At 37.3% G+C, this 26,168-nt stretch overlaps 1 protein-coding gene across 8 annotated transcripts in view; it reads left to right on the top strand.

The window, feature by feature from the left end:
* ARID1B (AT-rich interaction domain 1B) overlaps positions 1–26,168 on the top strand; it is a 325,490-nt gene that overhangs the window by 16,931 nt on the left and 282,391 nt on the right. For all 8 annotated transcript variants that reach the window (XM_077782156.1, XM_077782157.1, XM_077782158.1 and 5 more), the window contains exon 2: positions 15,974–16,168. In XM_077782156.1, coding sequence (XP_077638282.1) covers positions 15,983–16,168 — 186 coding nt within the window. In that variant the 5' untranslated portion in view covers positions 15,974–15,982. The remainder of the gene's footprint in view (positions 1–15,973; positions 16,169–26,168) is intronic.

The raw sequence follows: 26,168 nt of genomic DNA, 5'->3' as shown, positions 1-26,168 counted from the left end.
CGAGTCTAACAGTCAAATGTGTAAACAGCACCTTATTCCTTCCTTGTACCTGATTTCTCACCACTTGCTTTGTATGAGAGCCTAAATCAGAGTGGGAAATATCGCCAAAGTGTTAGTTTACAATGCCACCACCAGAAGAACATTCTATTACCATACAGAATAGCAGTGAGAAAAACATTTTCAAGGAATACTAATTGAAGTAGTTCATCACTTTAAAATAAAGAAGGTGCATCAAACAAAAATAAAAGCTAAGTATTTTATGGGACTCTATTTGAAATTGATAACCATTTGTTTTGCTAGAAAATATATGTGGACTGGGCATCTAGTTCTTGTCTACACAGTACAACTATGTGCTATAATTATATGCTATAATTATACCAATATAACTCCCTATGGAGACACTCTTATACCAGAATAAGAGTTTTTATGGTTTATCTTACTCTGCTTCCAAACCATGTAAGCTTAATAGGGAAAGGGTACTCTTATGCTGGAGAAAGTTTCCACACTGAGATAGTTATATTGGTATAATTATGCATGTTTTTACTTCAGTGTAGACAAGTCCCTTGTGCCTTTTCAGCTTTGAACTTTAGTTAAGAATTTCTTGGTTGTGATAAGTGTCTAAGCATTTTTATAGTATATTTTTATAATGGGACTTGGGTATTTAAGCCAATTACTTAGTCCAATTAACAGCTTCCTGGGTTGTGGATAACAATGGGATATAAAGAGGGATCAGAATTCATGTTCCTAGCTGCTTGGATATATCTGCATTTTCGCCCTCCCTGTGATTTTACCAGTACTCAGTGTACAGCGCAACAGGTGGAATAGTGTGTGGCTGTCTAATGAGTTCTGTGTTGGACACTTTTTGTCTGCTGTTTCTCATTATTCCTTGAGTTTTGTTGTGCTGTGGCTCTAATTGCATGTATTTCCATGGATCACAGAAAGAAGCTTCCTTGATGAAGTTGAAAAAACTGCTTCCAAAAATGTTAATTGTTTGGAGAATTGCTGAAATTTATTGATCTTTATACAAGACAGGATCGTAATTGACTTGCTAGGCACAAATTGTGCAAGGAGCATCTCAAATTGGATTCAGAGGAAGGAGAAGGTACAGGAACCCTGTTGGTGAGCAGTGTAGTCAGGAGAAGGGTGGTGATGTGTAGAAAGTATATTTGGTAGGGGTGATGTCTCTTGCCTGCTTCAAAGGTGGGTACCTAGAGAGAGGTATTCACATGCATGGTACTTTGAAGTTGGCCATCTTCTTTGGTTCTCTTCTCCCCATGTCACCTTTGCTGTTTAGCACACAACTCATCCTTACATTCACATCTCTCCTAAAACAGGAGTATGTAAACATTTTTTACAGTATTTTCCCAATTTCTGCAAATATCAACATAAAAACATAGAAACAGTTTTTCTTAAGTATCTTTTTTTTTTTTACTCCTTATGAAAAGACTGGTTTGAAAAACATACCTCTTTTTATTCCATTAATTTTCTTTAATCAATGTATCTGATATGTTTGTAGTGTTGTAATGTTCATGTGGTCTAGTTTTGCTAGAAATTGAGGATTATGACTTGAAATGAAAAATTGCAGAAATTGGAGAAACCTTATAATAAAATAGAGGTGATGTAATAACCTCCAAATCATAGAAGAGCAGGGCTTGAAGTGACACTAAGAGGTTATTTAATCTATCTGTCAGCTCTTTGACAGTATAAGGCAGACCTAACATTCATGGCAGTTGTTCATCTGTCCTGTAGTAGTAACAGACCGAGCAAAAAACAATTATTTATACTTACTCTTTCCCCTTATCTTCCCAAAGCTTTGTGCAAGCTGAACTTTACATAGAATTGGTGTGAGAGGATATATGGATTACTTCAGGATTATTTTAAGTTTCTCAGTTACTTCTGTTGTTTGGAAACTGTGTTTTCTGTCAAAATAGTCTAATGATGTTTGTGTATTTTTGAGTGCAATATCCCATTTTAATTTTATTTGGCTGTCAGATGTTCAGGTGTATTTCTTCCTGAAATGATTATTTTTCTGTGTTGGCTTTGTAACCAGCCAAACAATATAAAGAAGAGGAGATATCGCCTCTTCTTTGGCATTGAGCAGTTTGGTTTAAAAATGTGTAGCATTTCATTTTCATACTTGACAGTATTTCTGGTGTGTAATGAGTTTCAGTTTTCCTTTTTTTATTCAATTTCTTTTTGCATGAAAGAGCTTAGCAGAAAAAAGTAAAACAACTGTGGGTAGGAGTGTAGAAGTGAGAAGGGGAAGAATGTGTTCAAGAAATGAGAGTACTCAGCAGAAGAGCTGGGTTTAGATGAAATGTCAGGTTAGATATGAAGTGAACAGTGTGGCCTTAAGTAAAGATTTATATTCTTTGAAGAATAAAGGGAACATATGTTTCAGAATTTTATGTGTGGTATCTGCAGCTCTTTAATCTAAATTGAAGGTTGAAAAATGCATGTCAGATGAATAGCATCTTTCTAAAGGGAGCAATACCTGAAACTGAAATTGCAGATAACTTGTTGCTAAAATGAGTCTTTGGGTTTGTTTGCTTTATTTTCCCTTTTGGTTATGTCAACTGAGAAACATCTGTCTTTGCTGCTAAATGACCTTTTCTGACTAGGCCAAGTGATTTTGACTGAGTGGACTGTCTTGAGCCCTCAACAGCTGCAGGAAGGTGCTGATGTAAGTTGCCGCCTTGGAGAAGGTTTAGCTGTAAATATACTCAAATAGCTGTTGCCCCCAGAAATAGCTTATTCAGACTCAGAGAAAAGATTCCCTGTAGCTGTACTGCTTCAGTGTTTATGAAGGTAGCGATTCCCTTCTCTTTCCTGCCAATCTAATCTGATTGTTAATTTTACTTCCGTTCTAGATTGAGTAATTTTAGGAAGATGGGAATACTCTGTTTTAGGTTGTGCCCAAAGGGGGCTCATTAATCCTGAAGATCCTCTCTGGCAAATAAAGAAGTTGCTTTGAAGTGCGTTTAGATAGCTGTGTTGGTGTTTTTGCATGATGGCTGATGTGGGCTCTCTTAAGGACTGGGAAATACGAGGTGGGCATAGAAGTGGAAAAAAGCCAAGAGTTTTCAGGCAGAGAGAATTTGAAAATATAATGGTTTCTGCTGTGGGAGAGGGAAGGCGGTTCTATGAATATGGTATTATCAGGTTTCCTGTTAAATAATTCTCTTTTTTGGATAGAAATACTGAAGAAGTGGATCATCTTTCCTGCTTTCATATTTCTCAGACCAGATATGTGTCACATGCTGATTTTTAATTTAATTTTAGGTGGTGTGATATTAAAAGAAAATTATGAGCATATATTGAAAACACATCTTCTTTGTATAGAAACTAAAAGTTCTCGATAGTAGTTGCACAAAAACTATGCATTTAATTCTGAACATACTACATGATTTGTTGCAGAGATGTTCATACTCATGGTTAATCCTACTTCTTTATTTCTGCGCTTACCTAGATGTATGTTATATATGTGTTTGAGCTGAGATACTCTGGGATATTTCATAGTCTGCCAGGATTTGTGGAAGAATTTATCCCCTTTGTTGTGATTGCAAGAACAGTAATGAAGACTTAGTGACTTCTGCCAGTTTTGAGAAATAGGTGAAGGCTCTAGGATAAACCAGAATTTGACCTGGTTGAAACCCAGGTCTGACTTTTTTGACCCTGAATGAGCTACATTGAATTTTGTATTAACTTTAGATACATTTTCTAGATGTCATTTCCATAGTGTTCTTCGAAAGTCATTCCCAAATTTCTGCAAAATTTTAAGTTTGTTTAAAACATGTAGGAATTAGAGCTGACAGTGTTTTAAAATCAACATAGCTTTTAAATTATAATAACAGAAAGTTATTTTGCTTTGGAAATGTTTGTATAAATACATATATGTTGATCCATTTTTTAAATTGTAGAAATTAAAATTCAAGGATTAACAGATCCCTTAATACTTGGAGTTTTTGACTTGCTATGTTTGTTTCAGTACAGCTGCTACATGTCAAGTGCACCAGTAGTTCTAGAATTCCTTGAAGGGTGTTAACACCACTACCTTCAAAGTGAAATTTACAACTCATGTAGTTTTTGTCCTTTTAATTCTAAAATCTAGATGAAATGTAATCCCAGGAGTGTCATTTTGCTGTTGCAATGTAGTCTTTTTCAGATGATACATGATTTAGTTGGAAACAAATTAGCAGTTATGAATGCCTAAAGAAAGCAATTTAATAAACAAGATTTTTGTAAGACCTAATCAGAATTGTAAAACGATACTTGGGAATCAGTTACATTATACAATAGAGCGGGTGTGAATTGTAGGCATGTGTGTGGATTCATGGTTTCTAGTCACATTGTTTTCTCAAGTGATACAAGGGCTTCAACCTTCAGTTTACTGTTTCTTCTAATTTGTAACTTACTATTAAATGTTTTCAATCAATAATGGAAATTCCCACTCATAACTGTAATTTGCTCTGGTGATTGATTTTAATTTTTACCTTATCTACTTACAACCTCCCTCCCCCCATTTTCTAGTGCTTTAAATCACCTGTTGCTGGTGACTTTTTGTTTGTTTTGCTCCTGCCCAGGAAGTTAGTTCCATGCTGCTGACAGTGTCTGTGTTGATGAGAAAGGTCATTATAAATAAAAAATAATCACAGGCAGGTACTTACCAAGATTCTATTACTCCAGCTCCACAATATGGGTGTATAGCTCCAGATTCATTATCTGTTTGTAGCGGACTTTTGGGCTGAGCTGACACTGCTGATGTCTCTCTAACTGGGACACTTTATTTTTGCGATGTTCAACCAATGTGATACAGAGATCATAATGGAATGATGGTTAAAAAAAGATGAACTGGTTTGTTTCCAGGTAACTTAATATTTTGCACTATTTGCAACCAAGTTTTTTCAGCCTCTACAGGAAGCAGTTTTAATACAGAAAATATGTTACAAGATAAGTTTCTTGGCAGTTGAAGAAGTGACAGGACTTCTGTTGTAGAGCTAAGTTTGCTTTCCAATTACCCTGATGCTAAATATATGCTTTTAGGAATTCTGCATATATTGGCTCTAGCTAGGGGGTTTCCCCTGTTTTCTTATTTTAATTAAGACCATTTCTTTAGCTATTAAAAAAGAAAAAAGTTGGGCTTGAAAAGAGGAGATGTTTGATTAATCAGTAAGCTACCTGCTATGAAGCTAGAAACCAATAAATACAGAAAATCGGTGCTTTGCACTGCTTTTTAGTGTCCCAGTCTGCTATCCTATGTTGTAAGTAGGGTGACTGATTCTCTCCTTTTTCTGAACTCTTACTGGTGTGGCAGAAGGATATAGTTTAAAACTCTGGCAACTATTTCTCAGTGTGGACAGAACTTTCTGAACCTCCCTTAGTTGAAATTTCACGTTATGGCTATGGAAAACAAAAACATCTAATTGCTTTTGTTTGCTTGGTGGAGTTTTCCATTCTTTTACTTTTTTGTGCTTCTATATTTCAGTAATCTATCAATTTTGTCAATGATACTTGTTTTGGTGTCTTCCTGTTGACGTCTCGCCTCCTCCCCAGTTTTATTCATCATGAACTGAGACACCTGCAAAAAGGGAAGAAAATTGCATAAAGCCACTCAAGTGGCAAAGCACTTTGCAGAGAACATTGGAAGATAATATTTGACAGTAGTTAGGGATGAGAGTAAGAAGTGGGAGGTAGGAAGAGAAAAGGGGCTGTGTTGTCTGGAGTATCTTCTAGGTTCTAGTGTTACCTGGACTCTGATGTACTGTGGAATTGCTCTGGTGAGGTCAATTACAAATACCAGAAGTAAGTATAATTCAGTTTTTGAAGAGTTGTCATTTGCTTTTTTTTTGGTAATAGTGTAATCTCAGAACATGGCCTAGAAATTTTACATTTGCTTCCTTCATGAACACTTGATAAAATCTAGTGTACAAGGCTGAATTTGAGCAGTTCAGCTTATTTTTGACCTTATATTAGAAATAGGTGATTTTTTTCAGAGGCATTAATACTGTTCCAAGTGATCTAGCAGCAGAAATTTAAGGTCATCTTTTTTCTTTCTTTTCACTCCTTTTTAAGATGCTTCTAGTGACCTTTTTTCTTTGGAATGTAGGTTTCTGAAAGTTTAGAGTACCTTGCTGCAGCCTGTGGATGTAATTTCTCCATTTCAACATCTTCTAGAGGTTTGGGGGATTTTCCTCCTTTAGCCTACCCTTCCAAATTCCTAGTCCTGTTTCTTGTTGCCCATTTACTGACATCAGTGTCCCCAAAGTCCTCCTGTGTATTTTCTTGTTAAAAGTGCATATAACACTTGTTGTTGTGAGAGTGAAAACCCAGTCACAGGAAGGTGAAGTGTTGTGCTCATGTTTGCATATCAGGTCAGCTGCTGAGCCAGGAATAGAAGTCCTGTCTCATGACTCAGTGCCCTAACCGCTGGCCTGCGCCGCCTCTCCAGAGCACCGGTCTTTTCCAAGAATATAGTAGCAGTGGATATAGGAGTAACTACAGCAAATACAGGAGCTTTGCTTCCTACTCTGGCAGGGCTCCAGGGCTTATACACAGCTTATAAGACAAGGGGAGAAAAAAAAGCTTTCTAAAAGAGCTCCTAGATAAGTTCTATAAAGTTACGGTTTGCTTTGCTTTGTTTAAAAAGAGCAGGGAAAAAAAAAAGCAGCTTTCCTCACGGTTTAGGATTTGGAAGAAAGTTCCATGTGTTTGAAAGTCAAACTTTGCTCTACAAATAACCTTAAGAGCGGCCTGTGATTAAATCTTTTGTATATTCAACAACAAACTCATTTTATGCAACCGCAACTATGATAAAATTGAATTAAATGAACCTGCCTCTAAGAAAAGATACTGAATAGCTGAGTAGTGCATTATTCAATGAATGGAAAACAGGGAGGCTGGCTGAAACTGCTGGGAAATGGTTTTAACATTCTATCGGGCTAAAGAGCAATTCTGTGAAATCACTGTATTTGTTTCCCCCCTACCTCCCCGCCCTCATTTTTTAAATAGCAGTGCTCTTCATACTGTCAGAATTCAGTGTTGTGACACCCCTACTCAAAAGTTATGACAGCAGTGTAATGACAGCTACTGCCTCTTGAGAATCAATCAGGCAATTAATTTTGTAAATGAAATGCTGATTATACAAAGCTTCACATGAGAGGCCCAGTGATTAAAATCAATTTAACAAATTGTTTCAGGTGGGACTTGATTAATAATTTGCCATAAATGCTGAGGATATATGACCAGCATACCTTTGTGTGTGTGCGTGTGTGTTACTATAGAACTATATATATCTCTGGGAGTGGAAAAAATCTGCAGCTAACTGTATATACTTTTGGCTTGTGACCTAGATGTGATTGGTTATACCTTTTTGTGGGTACTCTGTCATCTCCAGTGTCCACAATGTCACTTTCTCAGATAGTGTTCTCTCCAGCAATTAAATACATCTAACTTTTAATTTTATATCTATGAGTAAAGCCAAGTAATTGAAGAAGTGTATTCAGATCCACATGAATATTAAGTTTAGGAAGTTTTTTCTTTAAAATTTAAAGTGGATGTGGGATTTTTTTTCCATTTACATCCCTCACTCTCATCACTTATATTTAGGACATTGTGCATTTTCCCCCTCTTACTGCAATACTTCTCTGCAGGCAGCCTTCCCGCAGAGCTCCCCTCGTTCCACTCAGGGCAGTGCTCTATTCCTTGGCTGACAGACACTATTTTTAGTACATCCTTTTCTGTCCATCTAACGCCGTGTTTGTGTAAGAGCTGTACAAAGTAGGTAAGGGAATTTTTTCTCTGAGTTCCAGATGGCAGCCATGCACAGTGAGTGAAGGTGTTTACTTGTCTAGGAAGCTGAGAACCTCATTGCCAGACAAAATAGAAGTAACTGGTATTCTGGGTGGGGCTTTGCTTTTTTAAACTTGGTTTTCAGGGTTTATGAATGGATTTTCTCATCCTTATTGAGCCATTTGCCTTGGCTACCGAAGAGGCCTTAAAGCTTTGAGGCATCCAGCGGTAAATCTAGCCTGAGAACTATAGGTTACTATTTTCCCTTGCTATCTGCCTTGCTCTCCTACTGGGGGTTGCTATTTTGACAGTCAAAATGCCAGACTGAGAGCTTTGCCCGTGTCTGACTGTGCTCCAGTGCCAAAGCTGTTGTATGGGTGCAAAACCATCCAACACAGGCAGTTCTAGGTTCAGACTGGACTGTAGATTGGAGTAGCCAAAGCGTGGTCACGATGTGGCAGCACATAGGAGAAGCAGCTGGAATGAGTGACCTGTTGTATAGTTGAAGATAGGTTTGCTAGAAGAACCCCTGAACTCTGCTGCACTGGAAATTGCTGCAAACTTGTTGAGGAGGGGAGTAGAGCTTCTGCATGCTTGAAGAAAAGTAGTCTTTGTAGGGGCATCCAAGTTGGAGAAAACAAATCTAAAGACAGGACTATAATTCCTCAGTATTTCCTGGAAAAGGTTTGATATTAGGAAAGTGGGTTACAGGAGAAAACTGAATGTTCAGGTGTGATGAGGATAGATGACACACATTAAGGTGACTTCAGAGTAACCTATTAGCTGTCAGTAGCTGGCAAGGACAAAGGCAACTTAAGGGGCAGTGGTTCTGGGCTGTATATCCATGTGAATTTGTCAGAAACCTAGGGTTGTTTTGGCCATCAGCTGTATTAATGTGTATGATTGCTTCTTGATGTTGTCTTACCCTTTGCATGCACTTGTAGTGGCAACTGAAGAGGTTAGTTATGTACATGTAATTAAAAAAAGGTTTATTTGTTATGTTTGTTGTGATTTATTCTTTTGGTAGTTGTTTAGTTTTATTTATATGCAAAATTATAAATAGAGAATGGCTGATACACAGGCTTTACAGTTTATGGGTTGTGTGTGTTAAAAAAATACTCAGAAGAAGGCTGAAAAACAGTATATCCTTCTACCTCACCCTGCAGGAACAGTTGCTTGTATAAATTACTTGTAATTGTTCTAGGCAAGTAGTAGTTGATTCTTTGTGGGGCATAGCTTTGATTTTTTTTCTTTTGCCTTGTTAATTACTTATTCTCTGTTTTGAGTGGAAAAGAATCTTTCTGATATCTCCCTGAAGCTGAAATCAGACAGTATGCAGAACCTTTAAGACAAACAAAATGGCTATTTATGTTAAAACTCTGTTAGTGTGTGCTTCTTCATTTACTGGATTGTCTTTCACCATAGGCTTATGTCTTTGCTTATTGTTTGTTGTGTTTGTGCAACCTTTTTAAATTAAAATTTTAGTAAAACAGATAGTAGATTTCCTTTTACAAAAAATAGAAAGCATGTTTACTAGTCACCTCTCAGACTTTATTATTAATGTTAGAATTTAATGCTGTACATTCATACTTTTTAAATAGTTGCTTGCAACTTTCTTAAATGGATATTGAAACACACTAGACTTGTTTTGATACTCCCTCTTTTGTCATGTAAAAATGTTGGCTGAGGTGTCCTTGTACATGTTCATACAAATGATGACATTATCTAGGAGTGGATTATCTTTTCTGCAGTTCCATCCTCAAGCCAGCTGTGTCATTTATTATAGTGAATACTTGTGATTATCTTTAGTGATAAATTTGTGACTTGGTGCCTGACATAGAGTTGAGAGCTCCATGCCTGTCTTCCTTGGAATGTCGGTAACTGATTGTCAACTGTACTTATTATGAGGTTTCAAGGCTCTGGTTTTTATACAGAGGCTTTTTTTTTTTCCTTTTCTTTCTTTTTTTTTTTTTTTTGTTTAATATAGAGACAGAAGCTTTGGCTGCAGATCAATGAATAAACAAAGAGTTATTGTATTCATAGTTCTAGAAGTTTGAGGAGAAGCCTACTTGAAAGTGTTGAGTTCATGTTTTGTTACAGGCACAAATGATGGAGCATTACTTGGGATACTTTGTGGCTTATGGTTGCTTTAAATCGCTGCATTTGCTGTTGTCAGCCAAACTAATACCTCTTTCATTTTTTTTTTGTTTAAACAAAAAAGCACACTTTCACTTGAAAAGTGGTTACATGTCTCATGTAAATACTTGTCTTCTAGTGAATTGCTCTGTCTGCCTTGTAGAAGAGAGCACTAGCTGAATGGGATTCACATCTAAATCCCATTGTGACCTTATTAAAGTGTTTCCCACGCCTCCCTGTATTGAGATTTCAGTGGTGAGGGTCTTTGTGGCATCTTTAAATGGAAATGTTAGTTGTATTTTGGGACAGTGACTGGTGTTGTTCATATTCATAAATATAATTCAAATAAACATTTTGTTGTTAGAAGTGAAGCACTAGTTGATAACTTGATAGTGGACATATGTATGTAATGTGTGCATAACATCAGTAATGCCTTAAAAGTAGGAGCTGGTTTTGATCACGCTGCTTCTCAACTTATTCTCTTGTTCAAGCTGCCTCAGATATGAGTGTAGATGCTGTAACTGGAAAACACTGGCTAAATGACTAAAGAAAATGGTAGTGTATTTTTCTATCATTTAAGAAAAGGCAAAATTGAATCTCCAGGTACTTCAGGGTGAGGTGATTTGATTGTTTTGGATGGGAGGAGAGCAGGATGGTGGTGGTGACACTGAGTTTACAAGTGGGTGCAGAATATTAATTTTTTCACTTTTGCTTGTAGCAGGAATGTCGAGTTTATGTATTCTTTTACACAAAACATTGAAGGAAGGAACAGGTATGAGAAAAAGATTGTCAGTTACTATTTGTAAATAGTGTAGATTTTTCAGTGTCGTACCTTAATAGTTGTATGTCAGTCTAAAGACTGGGAATGAAACCTTGGCCCTGTTGAAATCATAAGCAAACCTTCCACTGGGTATTTTAAGCTGCTCATGAGGCACATGTTAGGCAGGAACTCTTATGAAATGCTCTGTTCTCACAAAGCCTGATAGTACATGTGCAAATGAATCTGATACTGACATGAGAAAGGCGCTATAATAAAGGGGTTATAAATTATGGTATTTCTGTGGACTGAAGCAAAGAACAAGACTGAGGTATTTTGAGGAACTGCAGTTCTACTCAATTTTAATGAAATGCAGCAAGTTGAAGAGGAGGTGTGGAATAAGAAGTAAAAGGCAGAATCCATCTAGGTTTGCCTAGAAGAACATGGCAGTAAAAATTAGCACGAGCAAACACTAGATAAACTGTCAAAATGGTAATGTGTGTATTAGGAGTAAAATGGCACTAGAGAAAAATTGGACTGTTCTGTAAAGGCAGGAAAAAAAACAAATGGATGTCGATTACTACAATGACACTAAAATGAAATTTAATAAGTGATTAAAACTTTGCACTACAGCGTATAATAGAAAGTAAAGGCGTGGCAGATGTGAAAACACACACATCATCCATTCACAGTCAAACATGCATGCTGGGTTTTAGAGGAATGTGATGCAGTTAGAGCAGTACTGTCATTTTTGGTAGGTGTTAGAGAGCATTTGTGGAGGGGTTGGGTTATGATCCCTACAGCATAAAGAGGTTGGTACATCTCATTATCATTCTGTCACTAAAAACTTGTCTCTGAAAACTGTTGGAACTGATGCTAAAGAAAATACCGGAACTTAATAAATGTTAAAGGAAACTTCAAATAAGATTATAAGATTTATGTCTCAATTAGCAACTTCTTCTAGTAAGTTTTCAAAATGTCATGGATGAGAGAAAGTCACTGTAAGAATGAAGTCAGAAAGTCTATAAGAATGATAAAGCTAAAAACTGTGCATTCATTAAAGCTGGAAAAAGTTACATTGAAATTTTTATCTTCACTGTAAGGTGGACAGTACCTGATGAGCAGCTCTATTATCTTTCTGTTAAGTGTATGGCTCCAGGTCTTCCTCGCTATATACTGTTCTTAAGACAAAATTTGTCTTTTTGTTAGAGAGTTTTCAGTGGTATTGATCGTGGACATACTAAACTCCGAAATCAGTTCTGTGTTGAAGAAATGATGGGGCTTTTTTGTTCATTTTTGGGGTTGGAAATTTTTTCCCTTTTTTTTCATTTTTACATAAGGGAAATGGAGGCATTGTTGTAGAAAGTTTGGCCTGGTTTTGATTGCTGTAGGTTAAATTTTTTGAAACACGCAGTTTCTGGAAACACTTTCAGAGAACATCTATCATCAAATTCAAAAATTGTTGCAGTTGTAGATATGCAGCATTTTCTGCAGTTTAAGGCCCAGGATTTCAAGTCAGGATGCATTAAATTGGTAAATTTTATGAAAAGCTGTGGCAGAGGTAGAGTCTGTTTCTGACTGAGCAGCACATAGCTACTTTAGATGGTAGGACAGCTGTCTCCTGCATTCAATGCCTGTATGGTAAGTGAAGCCCTGCTCCAGTAGCTCACACTGGCCCCTTCCCTGCCGTGTGCTGGTGGATACCTGGAGCAGGCACACACACTGCCTGTGAGGATTGAAGTGTGGCTGCAGGTTTAAAGACAGCCATATCCGTGAAGGAGACACTTAATGGTGCAAGGGCAAACTTAATTCCAGGAGCTCTCAACTTCTGCAGTAATAATCTTTCTTAAGCCTGGGGGAGAGCTGGCTCTTTCATTTTGTTTTGACTTGCAGAAATATGTTGACAGCCACTGAGTCACTGGTAGATGTCTTCACCTTTAGCTACACCACATAGAGGGTTGAGATCTAATCTGAAGGGAGTCAGGAACAGCAGTGGTGACTTGCCACCCCTCATAAGGACCGACCACTGCATAGGATGAGAAATGTTTCCTCACCAAGTCTGTTTTCTCCAACTTTAGAGATCATAGAACACTCTACTGCTTGTTCTTTCCCTGAGATCTTTGGAGAGAGGAGGGAACAGGCAGCACTGGTAGCTAGGGTAGGTCCCTGTGGATTGTCTCAGTAATTTATCCAGGCACAGTCACTGCTCTCTCTCGCTTTCTCATATTCAAGTATCTCCAGTCCTTGGTCCAGGTTTCTGACTTCCAGTTCACAATAAGTTCTAAGAATGTCCAAGTCCCCTGCCTCCCAGTGACCACGGCCCCCTCAATTCCAGTGTTGTGTGAGACACTGCAGCCCCTGTTGACTGGATTTATAGCAGTATCTGAGGCTCTTCATCCCTCCCCTCCTTTCTGAATTGGTGGGATATCACCCAAGGGAAAGGGGAATGGCTCACCTGAAGGAAAACCGGAGACGTGTAGTGATGGCAGGCTGGTGAGAAGGAGGGAAGGAAGGATGCACTGGCAGTGAGGCGCACTCTCCCAACACACACACAGAATCTCCTCTGCTTGGAGGTCACTAGTCCAAAGGACAGAGACTCTTTGGCCTGTATCCATGTCGCCTCCTGACCCTGTTTCCTCCTCTCCCCTTCAGCTCTTTCTGCCTCACTTCTGTGTCCATTGCTTTTTTAACTCATTGTCCCTCTTCCTTTGTCTGGCAAATTCAAGGCAGTTTCCATACACTTCATAACTCCTCTGAGAAGCCTTGCCCTGCCCCTCATGCGCTCTTGTTTATTCCTCCTGTCCTCCCAGCCTGGTGACATTCAGGTGATCTCTCTGACACGGGCACATACCTTGCCTTTCATGAATGTCCAGTGTCACCCTGGGAAATTAAAATTCTCTGCCTCAAAGCATGGTATTCAAGAGGTATTTTCAAGTGTTTTATGTGAGAACATAAACCATGTATTTTTCTGTGACCTCATTCTAAGACATAGCTGAACTATTTCTGCTGAATTTTCCAGAGAATTTCAGCCTCAGGCATACATATGCCCTGGAAAATTTCAGCCTAAATGCTTGAAGTTTGGCAAAGTTTATATGCACCTGAAAGTAGTCTTAATAATGGATAATGTTAAATTGTTTTAGCTGTGTAGCTATCTGCATTGTTTATACTTAAGAATTGGATTAAAAAGAAAATATTGCACTCAAAATTAATTAAACTTGAATTTAAGTAAATGTGGTTATTGGAGATGAGACCTAGAAATTATACCATGAAACACAAGATGGTAGCAATGAAAAGTGCTATTCGGCCTCATGGGAATCTATGGAGGAAGCTCAAGATGCTATTTGAATACGGATTTATGTTTGAGAAGAAGACAGGTGATGCACTGAACATTAAAACACAGACATAATCATAAATATAATGTTGTGGTCTATAGGAGGAAATGTAAGTTTTCCCCTGGGACACTGTAAGAAGGAATCTATAGTGCATCTGCTCGCCTTTGTGTTTTTAGTTGAAACTGTGGTGAGAGTGCATGGTGGCCTGAAAAAAAAAACCCAGAATTGAGAATGTTGTTGTGGATCAGGTGATCTGCAGTGGTTGAGGAACCGTTGATTTTGAAAAGTATGAAATATAAATAGTAAATTACCCAGGGACATTTAGTGGCAAAAAATAGAAACTTCTAATCTGGCTATAGAGCAGGCAAGCAATAAAGGGAAAATTGCTGAGTAATACTTACCCAAAATTAGCAGTGAATGTGGAATTTGCTATGGTAGCAAAAACAGGCAGTCCTCTTCTGAAGTGAATGGAGATGTCATCTGAGGAGGAGATTATAATTTCCATCTCCTCAGGTGTAGTGTGCCCATATTCAGAATACTTTATTAGTTTTGGGTGATATTCCTGGAAAATTGGTATTGGTAATGGTGGAGACAGCCAGGGGAAAAAAAAATTAGGTTTGATAGATTTTATTTGCAGTAAGGAAAGAATAATAGTTCATTAAGCAGTGACTGCTTTGGAAAGGGCATATTTTGGACAGGAACAAAAAAAGTAGCATGTTAGTAGTACAAACAGCAGTGATGGGAAGAAACGGGTGGGAGTGGGAAATGTTAGTTATTGTCATAATAACTGTTACATCAGAATATAATAGCCAGAAAGGACATGAAAAAGCCATATTACATAGGAGGTTTTAAATTAAACTGTTCAGCAGTGCGCTATAGGAAAACATGTGCAAAATGTGCTGCAGGAGGGAATCCTGCTCCTGGCTGGGGAGTGGGCTGGCTGGGTGAATTAATAGGTCTTTTAGGGGGGGAGGGGGGGGAGCAGGAGGGGAGTATGTGCCACTTGTGTGAAGATAAGATTGTGATAGGCTTTTGGAAAGGTTAGCCCACATTCTGCCATTAACCTAACCAGAACTCAAGAATTAAAAAATGGATGTCATATTAACAATACAGGGCTGCACTTCACGAAGTATGATATTTTTTCTGGTTCAGTTAGTTCTCAGTAATAAAACATGAGTGTAATACTGCACAATGGTTGACACCTGTCCTGAAACTGTTACAGGGCTTGGTAAGTGCTGCCAAAAAGTCTAAAAATAAAACTTCCCTCCCTTACCTCCCTTCCCCCTCCATCACTGGTTGCAGTTTGGATTTTCTGAGGTCTATTAAGGAAGCAAATAAACTTTCATGTAAAATGTGGGTTATGACTTGCTTTTTGATCTGGAAACTTATTAGTGTGCAGAAAAGCAATAGGAAAATGCTGAAATGCATTGAATGCAGTGTTCTGTATGCATTGCACTTCTTGGAAACTTTATTTTCTTTCCAGTTTCTGTTTTTTTTTTATGTAAGAGAGCAGACATTTTCTCAAGGTTAAGTGGCTTGTCCACTGTTTGTGTCTCTCTTGATATAATATTTATGTTTTTATTTTATTTTTGTTTTAACGTTAAGGTCAGTGATGCTAATCAGTGTGTAGCAGTATATTTAATTATTTCTTAAGCTGAAATTTTTTGGGCATATTTTCTGCTCTCTGTCTGTATAGGTAACAGACAGCCTCAAGTTTTAGTGTCAAATATTTTTTAAAGTTATTTAAAATGGAATGGAAGTCCCAAACTCACTATTCAAAACCTCATCTAATTAGTCAGAGAACCCAGGATATGGTACTTTGCCAGTTTGTACATCAAGTCAATATTTGATGTATAAAGCATTGAGAAAACACATGTATAATTCACCCGCAGCGAGCATGACGATTCTGACCTTTTTCTTTGCATGTCTTAAATATTCCTTTGCTTGTGTTTGCCAACAGGGCAGTCCGATGGATCCGATGGTGATGAAGAGGCCGCAGCTGTACGGCATGGGCAATAACCCTCACTCTCAGGCACAGCAGAGCAGCCCCTACCCCGGGCAGTCCTACGGCCCTCCCGGCCCCCAGCGCTATCCCGTGGGAATGCAGGGCCGAGCCCCGGCAGCCATGGGAGGAATGCAGTATCCACAGCAACAGGTTTGTGGAGGATTTTTCTGGGTTGCTTTGGTTTCCCTCCTCTCTTTCTCTTCCCTTCTGACATTCCAGTAATACAGAGGGTGCAAGAGAAAACCGTCAGAAATAATTATTTCTTGTGCAGAAGGAGGATGAAGGACTGTTTTAAAGAAATTACCTTTACAGTGTGAATGTTTTTTGAAATCCCTTACAGTTAGAACAGGATTTAGTTTGTTGCTGGTATCTTTCTGGAGAGAGAGAAGTATATCAAATGCCATGAGTTTTCTGTTTTTTTCCAGTTGACACCATTTAGTCTTGCATATTTTTTGGTTCTTTTCTTTGCTGCTGTTGCTGTTTTGTTCTTGGTTTGTTAGGGGTTTTTATGTTCTCTATCTCTCCGGCTTACATACACTTAAATGTAAGATGAAAACGTAGAGCTGACATCAGTGCATCAAGGCTAGCGTAGTCCAGTGCATACAAAACTGTTACATATTTATATCAGCTGTTTGTTGTTGTGGTGGTTGGTTTTCTTTTTTCTCCTCATTTTGATAGGAGTCTGTAGCTTATTTTTTTTCTTTTACCAACTCTTTAAAGTCAGGATTTTTTAAAATGTATCAGAGTACATAGAAAGGTAGGGATCTTTTTTTTAATCTGCTTGGATTTCACTGCTTGATAGAGACCTCTTGTGCTTTTTTCCTACCCTTTTTAAGAAGGTCAATCTCAATGTGCATACCATGTACTAAGGAAAATAGAGCAGTTTTCAAGAGGGAGAAATAAACCAAGGTTATCAAGAAGTTAATGTTTTGCTAATTTTTTTTTCTAAATTAGGGATGTGAGTGTAGGCAGTGAGAGCTCTACACTGCCTTGTGAGCACAACAGATTAGTAACTTTATCATTAATGGGAAAGAACATTTGTTTTGTGCAACTGTCTAGTTACAGATTCGCTTCTTTTTATGCTATTTATTGTTAAATATAGAAAATAAAATAAAATTTTGGACCCCTGGCAGATAGATGCCTGGCCAGTTCTTGTTATTACCCATCCAGCAGGACAAGATGTTAATCAGGCAGTTAATTAAATAACGGTTTGAAGTATATTATAGTATCATTATCACAGGTCTCAATTTTTATTCTTTTCTGTTGTTAAATAGATACTTACTGATAATGAAGAGATTATTTAGTTTATAAATGCCAAACTGTATATTTGGTTTGCTAGATTCAGGCAGCAAAGCATTTTGTCAGTTGCAAAAGGGAGTTGAAATTGAATAAAGGAGGCTTTATTTTTCTCTGTGTATCTGTAACCAAAGTGAAGTTATTAAAACAGATTTTTAATTTAAAAATGACTTATTCTGCGTTACGCAGAGATGAGTGTTGAATTTTCAGTGCATTTGCTAATTGCTTGGTAATTGTAAATTACCCGTCAGCAGGCAGTGACCTGGCAGCACCATTGGCTGCCGGCCCCATCCGTCTCCTCGCAGCGCTGCCGTAAGTGGCAGAGCGGCAGTGCCGGCCGAGCACCAGAGCTCTTCGGGGAAAAAGGGACAGGATAATTATGACATTGAATTTTTATTGAACGGACATCACCACCTAGGCATGATTTTGTTTTGGACAGCCTCCAAAGCTTCATGTGTTTGGTTTGTGAACCTCTAATGATCTGAATCCAGTTCTTTTCATATTGCTCATATATTACCACCTTTCTACAAAGGATTAAAATGCAGGAATGCAGGTTTGTAAATTGAATTGCCAACTTACCAGCTGAGTGGTAAGTTGTCTTTGGCACAGGATGCCACAGTTTGATTCCTGGCTGGATTTTTACTCCTGTGACATGAATATTAAATAAGGACAGCCTAGCCACACTTGTTAAAACTGTGTAGCACGTACCTACTTTAGATATCATATATATATATATATATATATATATATATATATATATATAAAATACATAATATTGCCAGAAGTTTCAGAAGATGAATCTCAGCACTTTCTGGAAATTGGACTGCTTTACAGTGTCACATTGAATTTATCAAAAGCGCAAGGCACTTCCAAAAACTTGATTGGTTAAAAAATACTGGGCCTTAAACACATACCGTGCTCAGATTTAAGTATTGTGCAGAGATAGCACTGAGTAGATGGATTATGAGGGTGGAAGTGCCACACTGTAGGAAGGGTGGGAAGCATCAATGGGAAAGATTGTTCTTATTTTAAGTTATATTTTTCTGTTGCTCAAAGACAGCTGAGGGTGTCAGCTCTGTTTCCTTGGATGAAACAAGAAGGCTTTTTTGTTAAACTGTGAAGATTTTTGAATTTTGAAGAAGACCTTGAAATGTTAAGTCTGGCTCTTTGTCAGCAAGTGTTGTGGCTTGAGGTTAGAACTATGGGACTTGACAGATTTTAACTTGCAGGCTCTTCTGCAGAATGCTGCAAATGAAGAAATAAAGATGAAAAACAACACCCTAAAGATTGAGCTAAAATTAATGAAAGTGGTAGAATTGAAGATAATTGCCTAGATGTAGTTAGCTGGTCTATGTCATATTGCAGCAGAGAATAGTGTATTCCAGCCTGCAGCCCAGAGGTGGAAGAACTCTCTCTCAGGAAGGGAGGCCTCTGGCATAAGCAGTAAAAGATTAAAGAGGATAAAAAAGATGAAATGGTATCAGGTGCAGTCAGCCTACGTATCTGCAGCATGGGTGTCAAGCACAGCCTGCTAGCCAGTTTTAAAAGGGGTATCTATGAAATGCTGCAGTCATTCTCTTACAACTGTTGTTTGGTCTAGGCATACTTGGCACCAAACATGAAGGTGCAAATAAGCCCCCAGATTCTCCTAAAATTCCATGTGGAAACTGCAGGATGTCAAAGTGACTATGGAAAGTATGGGGTATGTTCTGCAAAGGACTGAAGAGAGAAAGCAGATCCCCTAAGTGAGTTTTGAACTCATCTCTGATGAGTTATCAATGATGAGCTCCAGCACAACACATTGAGCCTTAAATAAGGGGCACAATTTGAAATCCAGTCAATCTCTTTACACTAATGCAGCTAAAGATAAAGGGGTCTAGATATATAAATGGCCAGATAGGAAAGGCAGGTTGATTGTAAATAAAGCAATGGTAAGCTTTCTTTTCTGACAGTTAACAACAGAGATACAGATTTTCATGTGAAGATGATTGATAGCCTCCAGGGACAAAGTGCTAAGCAGTTTGAAGAATGCTGCAGTATTTTGTAAGATTTTGAGGGCATGTCCAGTGTGAGTCAAATAAATACATAAAGCATTTGGACTGATTTGGCCACCTATATAAAAGGGAAGGTATGAGAAGGGAAGGTGATACAAAGAGTTATATACTTAATTTATAGGATTGTAGACTTGATATATTTCTTGTCAGGATGTATTAATATGGAAAATTAATTACTTAGAAAGAGATTTTTATACTGTTAGGAAACTTGGGATTTTGTTTCTTTCCCATTCACCTTCAGTGGGAGAGGGGGGAAGAAGGCAAGTAGAAGCTGGGAGCAGGATGACCTGTGCCAATGTTGTCCGTCTTCATGAATGGAACACAAGTTGCAACAAGGTTTTAAAATGCTGTTCTTGCCTATAAGTCTTAATACTGCTGTCTCATAATGTCATGAACTTTCTCTCCTGGTTTGTATGGGGTGATTGTAATTTTTTGGTTATTAGCACTCCTTACCCAGGGAATGTATTTAAAACCAGAAAGCAGAAAAATATTCTTTTGGATTTAACTTTCAATTTCTAGTATCTTAGCTACCACTTAGAATTATAAAGAGATTATGTCAAAACTGAAAATCCTAATATGCAGGGATAGCTAACACCTGAAAACTTCAGTCTTGATTTTGCAATACATCTCCCTATGAGTGAAATACTATCTAAGTAATAAGATCTGATTATAAAGACAATAATTTGCTTTTCATGTAACTTCTTTTTTGCCTCACACCCTTTTTGGACCTCAGTCAAGCAAGTGATGATGCCATGATCGGTTCCTTCTGGCTTTAGTTCGATTACCCACTCAAAGTGCCTTAGTGCTGTGTGCTGTAGGAAAACCTGCTGCTTTGTAAATACATGTTCTGGTAAAAATAAAAAGACCTCAGAATACTGATCAAAATAAGGGGCTTTTTTCTCACCAGTAGTGTTGCTTTTTTGTGATAATAGCATGCAGTATTTTATTTTGTGAGGAATTTCATTAAGCTTAAAAATCATATACTTAAAGTATTCACTTACAGGTTTTGAAAGTTTTCATCAAAGTTTGAAGGCTTGGATTTATGAATATGTTTGAAAGAATTGAATGGTGTGATATGCCTGTTTAATCATATGATCATTGCCTAATTGATTTTTCTTAGCATGCATTAAAATTCCTTGTGTACTTGATGGACTGGAACAACAACTTATTGTGTAAATAGGATCGTGTTGCTATAATGCATAGTAAATTCTTTATGGAAGATATTTGCATGGATGCATACAACAGCCATTTCTAATTGCTATTTAAAATGGAACATTTCAGTACCGATCATGCAGTTGCCTTAGTACCTTGAGCCTGCTTGCAGCAAGACAAGTTATGAGGTCTGAGCCTCGATCTATTCTTTCTCCTGTTTTTTTGCTATAGAAATACTATGAGGTGAAAGGGTGCTAATCACTTGACCCTTTAACTTTTTTTTTATATTCTTGATTTGCCAAATCCAAAACCAAATGTTATTAGTGTCCTCACTGTTTTAAGAATGGAACTGTAGATATACAGAGAAGTACTAATTCCATTTCCCTCCTTTTTTGATATACAGATTATATTGAGGTGTAAGGAAAATATGCCTGTTGTCTTTTATGGCAAGTTTCAAGTGGAGTAACTTTCATTTTTTTTAAGGGGAGAAAATGTTGTAAAACCTCTAGGAATATACAGAAAGGATTTATTGTAATGGAAACTGCAAGTAAACCAGAACTATAGGAGCAGCAGCGTGATTACATCATTTAGAAAAGGGTTTCCAGTGCCCATATTGGGTAACGTCCCAGCTTGGAAATGTCGAGTTTGTGCCAAGGAAATCAGTTGGCTGTTGCCTTGGCAGATAGAGTTTTAAAGCTAGCAAACACACATGTTTACTACTGGTTGGCTTGTTGTGTGAGTTACTTTCTGAGGTCATTTTAATTCTAAAAGATTGAAGTATGCCAAGAAAGTGAGGCTTACTGTCATATTTGGCTCTAACCATTAACTTAAACTGCTGTGTATACATACAGCAAGTATTGGTCAAGTGATTACCTTTTTGGTCCTCTGTGTGTATAATTGCCCTCAGCACCTAGATGATACTAAATGCATTGCAGTTTTTTGCTCCTAAGCAGGTGTTAGCACAATTGATGTTAGTCTTGTTAAAGAGAGCAGATATAGAAAATAAGCACCATTTTCAGTTCTCAGTCTATTTATTTTGCAAGAACAGAGCATGAATCAATGTGGTTGAATCTCAAAAATAACCAGCAGAGGACAAAACAGTGAGATGTGTTGCTTTTTCTTAAAGATTGATAGATACATTTGATGCACACACATGAGAAGGGAGTGTAAAGCTTTGATCAGCATGTGCTTCAGAAGTACGTTTTTCCAGAGTTTTGTTTGATTTACCTTTGGGGTTTTGGGGGCATTTGTTTTTCTTTTTGGTTTTGGTATGGCTTTTGTGGTGTGTGTGTTCTGTTTGGGTTTTTGTTTGCTTGTTTCATTTATTTTGGCTTGCTTTTTTCACTGGGCATTTATTTGGAGCTATCAGTAGCAGATTATGAATCTATTTTGTTATTATTTTTTCCAACTTCCTGTTCTAAAAAAAATTACAAATACTTCTAATTAAAATAATTCCTTAGTAACATTTTATTTGAATGATAGATGTGCTATCCTGTTGAACTTCTATAAAACTCTAGGAAAAAAAAATCAGTAAAATAAGTAGAACTGCTGCTTCGTGAATAACGTAAAGTTTGAACCAGAAAAAGGGACAAGAAGTTATAGCTAGTTGCCTTTCATGTAAGGTCATCTTTAAGAATGGGTCTTTTGATAGTCAAGTGTTAATAATTGCAAAGAAAAGTTGTTGCTCTTTGTCATGTAAAGAAATGGGATTTTTAAATTTCAGATTTGGGAAAATGCTAAGTACTGTGCTTGTGCAGACTGTAGGAAAATGTTTAGCGTGGTTCTTTCTTTTGGGTATACTAAGCCTCATTGACTAAATTGAAAAAAAAAGGCTGCTACTTTAGTTCATGGCAGGATAAGGCTTTATGTTGTATTGTCTCCTTTAGAATTATCCCTTCTATTGAGTGTAATTCACTCTATAGAGGGAGGTGAGCACAGATTACGGATAATCACAGAATCAAATTTGAAATAAGTTTGTGGTCCTTATGATAGTTTAGCTCTTCATCTTAATGCTGGTCATCTGAGATTGTTTACTGAAGAAAATCCCTTAAGTAACGGAATTGCATTATTATGGTAAATAGAAACATTTCAGTAGCTTCCATCATTCTTTGAAACAGTGCTGAAAAAAAATGTAGGTTGAAAAGGGAAAAGAACTGATCTTTCAGCTGGTGAGAGATGGTTTGGAAATGAGGCTGGGTCAACATTTTTATCTGTTGAATTACCATGTAATGATGTTCAGTAAATGGTAATTTTTACATCCAAACGGGAGTAAGAGGCAGACAATATTTGTACAGGAAATGTGTAAGAATGATCAATGTATTATGACAAATGAAATGTATTTTTGTTACTGCTAAACGATTGTCATTTAGCTGGAATATTTAATAGCTGTAATCACATTTGTTGTTCTGCTAGGAAGTGGGGACATTAGAGAGGAAAACATGCAAGCCCACTGTGTTGGTGTTCTGAAAAAGGTTGTTGTTTAAAGAAGCAGCAGTTATTTTGTTATTGGGAGCTCGATTTGCTAGCAGAATTAGCTGTCACTCTGCACTGGAGTTAGGCAGGAAATAGATTTGGTGATCAGGAGTGGAGAACAGAGAGTTGTTTGCTGCTTCACTAGGAAGGTACAAAATCACTTACGTATGAACAGCTCATTTTACATGGCAGCAGGAGACATGAGTTTATTTACATTTGAAGCAAAATAAGCATCTTGCTTTAAGGAAAGACTGCTGCATTACACTGTTCAACAGCTGTCATATAGTGATTGTGCCAGGAGGGTTTTAAAGTGTAGGTAAGGACTGTTACTCTTAATATTATAGTCACAGTATTTTTTTGTTAACAATATTAATCAAAGAATAATTGACACTCAAATGGCTGAAATGATGTCCCGACCCATCATGCACATATACAAGATGTATTTTTAAACCATATTGTAACTGTATTTCTCAATATTCCTGAGGGAGCTCAGATATTTGTTTTCTAATTCTTTTAAATCATGGTATGATTTCTCAGAAGATGCTATCATTTGTCTGTAAATTTGGACTTGCTCAAAGGAAGCAAGGGAGGCAATAGAGCATGCTTTTTTAAAAATAGGGAGTGTGTTTCCCACAACTGAAAATAGGGCTGAAGATAAGGAGAAATCAGTAAGAAATTTGCTGTGACTTCACTGGAGCTACAATTTCCCTTTGGGGCCACGTTGCTGGGATTGGGTGACTTGGCTTTAGTTGATATCAGAGTGGGCAGAATTAATCCACTAGGTCAGTTGAAGAGCCTTTCAGAATGAGACCAGTCAGTGCCCTTCACTTTGGTCACCCTGGGACAGAGTCAGGTAGTTTTCTTCTTGAAACAATAGGCTTTTCAAAAAATACCTGATGTTATAGTAGTTCAAGCTTGGACTCGTATTGCTAGCAGCAACTTTTATTTTTTATAGGCTAAGATTCATATTAGATTTAGCTTCAGTGGAACTTGAACAAAAATTACAGTGGGAGAGTTAGTACTGCAAAAAACCAAAAGTATTTTCTATACCTTTTTTATCTAGTCAGTATTAAATGACATGGGTTCCATGCAGTGCAATTCAAGCTTGTTCAGTAACCTGTTGTAGTTTTGCATGTTTTATCATCTAGAACATTATGACGTTTTGTGGGAGTAGATGAATTAAAAAATCTTGAAAAAAGAAAATCTTAATATGTTTGAGGCTATTTTAATTCTCTATAGATAATTTTTTCTAATACTTGTGTTTGTTTATATTTTGCATTGTTCCTTATAATTATTCTAACTGGGCCCATCTAAAAATCCTAATGTAAATACTTTAAGCCTTTGGTGTTTGGTTGTTTTTCAAGACAGATGAAAGAAAGATTTAAGAATTTAAGGAGTAACTCAAATCTACAGCTCATGCAATCTCTGTAGGCTTTTATTCTTCTGCTACCTTGGGTGACCCCGTTTTTGGGTACTTCTGGTACTTGTTCATTGCTTTGCCTGAAATAGAAAAAATGTGTTAAATGCTTGCATCCTTGCTGATAACGTATTTCATCTCTGAATCTTATAAAGTATTTTGGGGGTGTGGAAGAGTACCAAGAAGAAAATCAGTGTCTGTTTTATTTCTTTGTGCACTCCATTTTTTTCCCTCTTCTTCTGAATATTTTTTCTTAGTAATGCTTTTTGCATTTGAGTGTAAGAGCAAGACACATTCAGGTAATAAACAATTCAGTTACTGGACATTATTAGAAATCATATTTGAATCTTATTTCTAAATACACCTTTAGGAAAATAAGTGGATTTAGTTTTGGTATGTACATCAAAGAGACAAATTACACTTGCTTGTTCATTTCTTTCATAGAACAGTGATGAAGAAGTTTCTGCATATTTCTTGGCAAACTGAAATATAACTTGTCTTTTGAGACAAGAGTCCAATCAAAATAAACAAGGTTTATATAGCCACTTAAGGAAGATGTTTTAATTATTTAATTATTTAAGAAGTAACATTAGTTATCTGGAGTCTATATAGCTGTGTGTTTTACAGGCCATATTGGCAAGAATATGCTTTACAGGACAGGTTAGTGGAACCACCTTGTTCTTCTCACAGGATTGTCTCTCTGTTTTGTGCTCAGCAAGTGGTGCTTAATAGAAACAAACACCTAAGAGTCCGTGCAGAGAACAGACTGAGCCTGTGCATGGACAGAGCAAGCAGGGATGCTCAGCAAGGACCTCTGCCTGAAGCTGCTCCTGCCCTTCCTCAGAAACTCTACTGCTTGCCTCTGCTGTCTCTCCTAACTTTCTGAGCTGGCGGCACTGAAAATTGGCATGTGTTTTGACTCTTCTACTATACTGGAGAATGTTTTAAAGGACAGATGCAAATTGACTGGTTTGTGTTTTTCATTGGTTTCATTTTAGTGCTGGTTGGCAAAACTGAGGAAAATCAGAGGCCAAGATATCTCCCTGCAGGTTTGGGAAGTGTGTACTTAATAGATTTATAGCCCTTTTATTCTAGGGAGGAAACTATTATTTCTAAAATGAACCTTAAGTCCTGCAGAAAATTATACTTTAGACCTCATGTTCACAAAAAGTCCTACCTGATGTTGGAGAGCAGGCAGGTGGGTTTTTAGTCTCTGAGGTGATGATGTGAGAAATTCCATGTATCCTTCTCAAACTGAAGGTTGTTTTATGACCTGAGTAAATTTGCAGTCTTGCAGCAAGTTGCGAAGAGTAGATTCAGTAAATGCCAAGATTGTGTGGGGTATTTGGCCTTTTCTATTTTGATTTTATACATCACAAGGAAAATAATGGTTTTTAATATTCCTTTAGGCTTATAATACCAGGGTTACAAGAGGAGCATAACCACAAAAAGCAACTGAAGAATATCCAGGAAAAGATCAGATATACTTTGGGTGTATTAGGTGTAGGCTTTTCTTTCTTCTTTCTCTCTTGTGTTCTGTCATCCCATTTTTGTCTTTCACGTGTAGAACTGACTAAAAATACACTCCTATTCTTGGCATGCATTAAAATCTTGTAAAGCAGAATAGAAACTTGACAAAATACCAGAACCCTGTGTACATGTGAGTTGCTGTGTCTTTAACTGGAGTTGCTTTACACCTGCTTGCAGGAACTTGGAAACTTCAGCTTTCTGCAAATCTGGTTAAAAAAAAAAAAAAGGA

Source organism: Lonchura striata, chromosome 3, assembly GCF_046129695.1.
Source record: "Lonchura striata isolate bLonStr1 chromosome 3, bLonStr1.mat, whole genome shotgun sequence".
NCBI classification, from domain to species: Eukaryota; Metazoa; Chordata; class Aves; order Passeriformes; family Estrildidae; genus Lonchura; species Lonchura striata.
The sequence above is the reverse complement of the archived record's forward strand: the minus strand, read 5'-3'. Positions and strand labels throughout refer to the sequence as shown.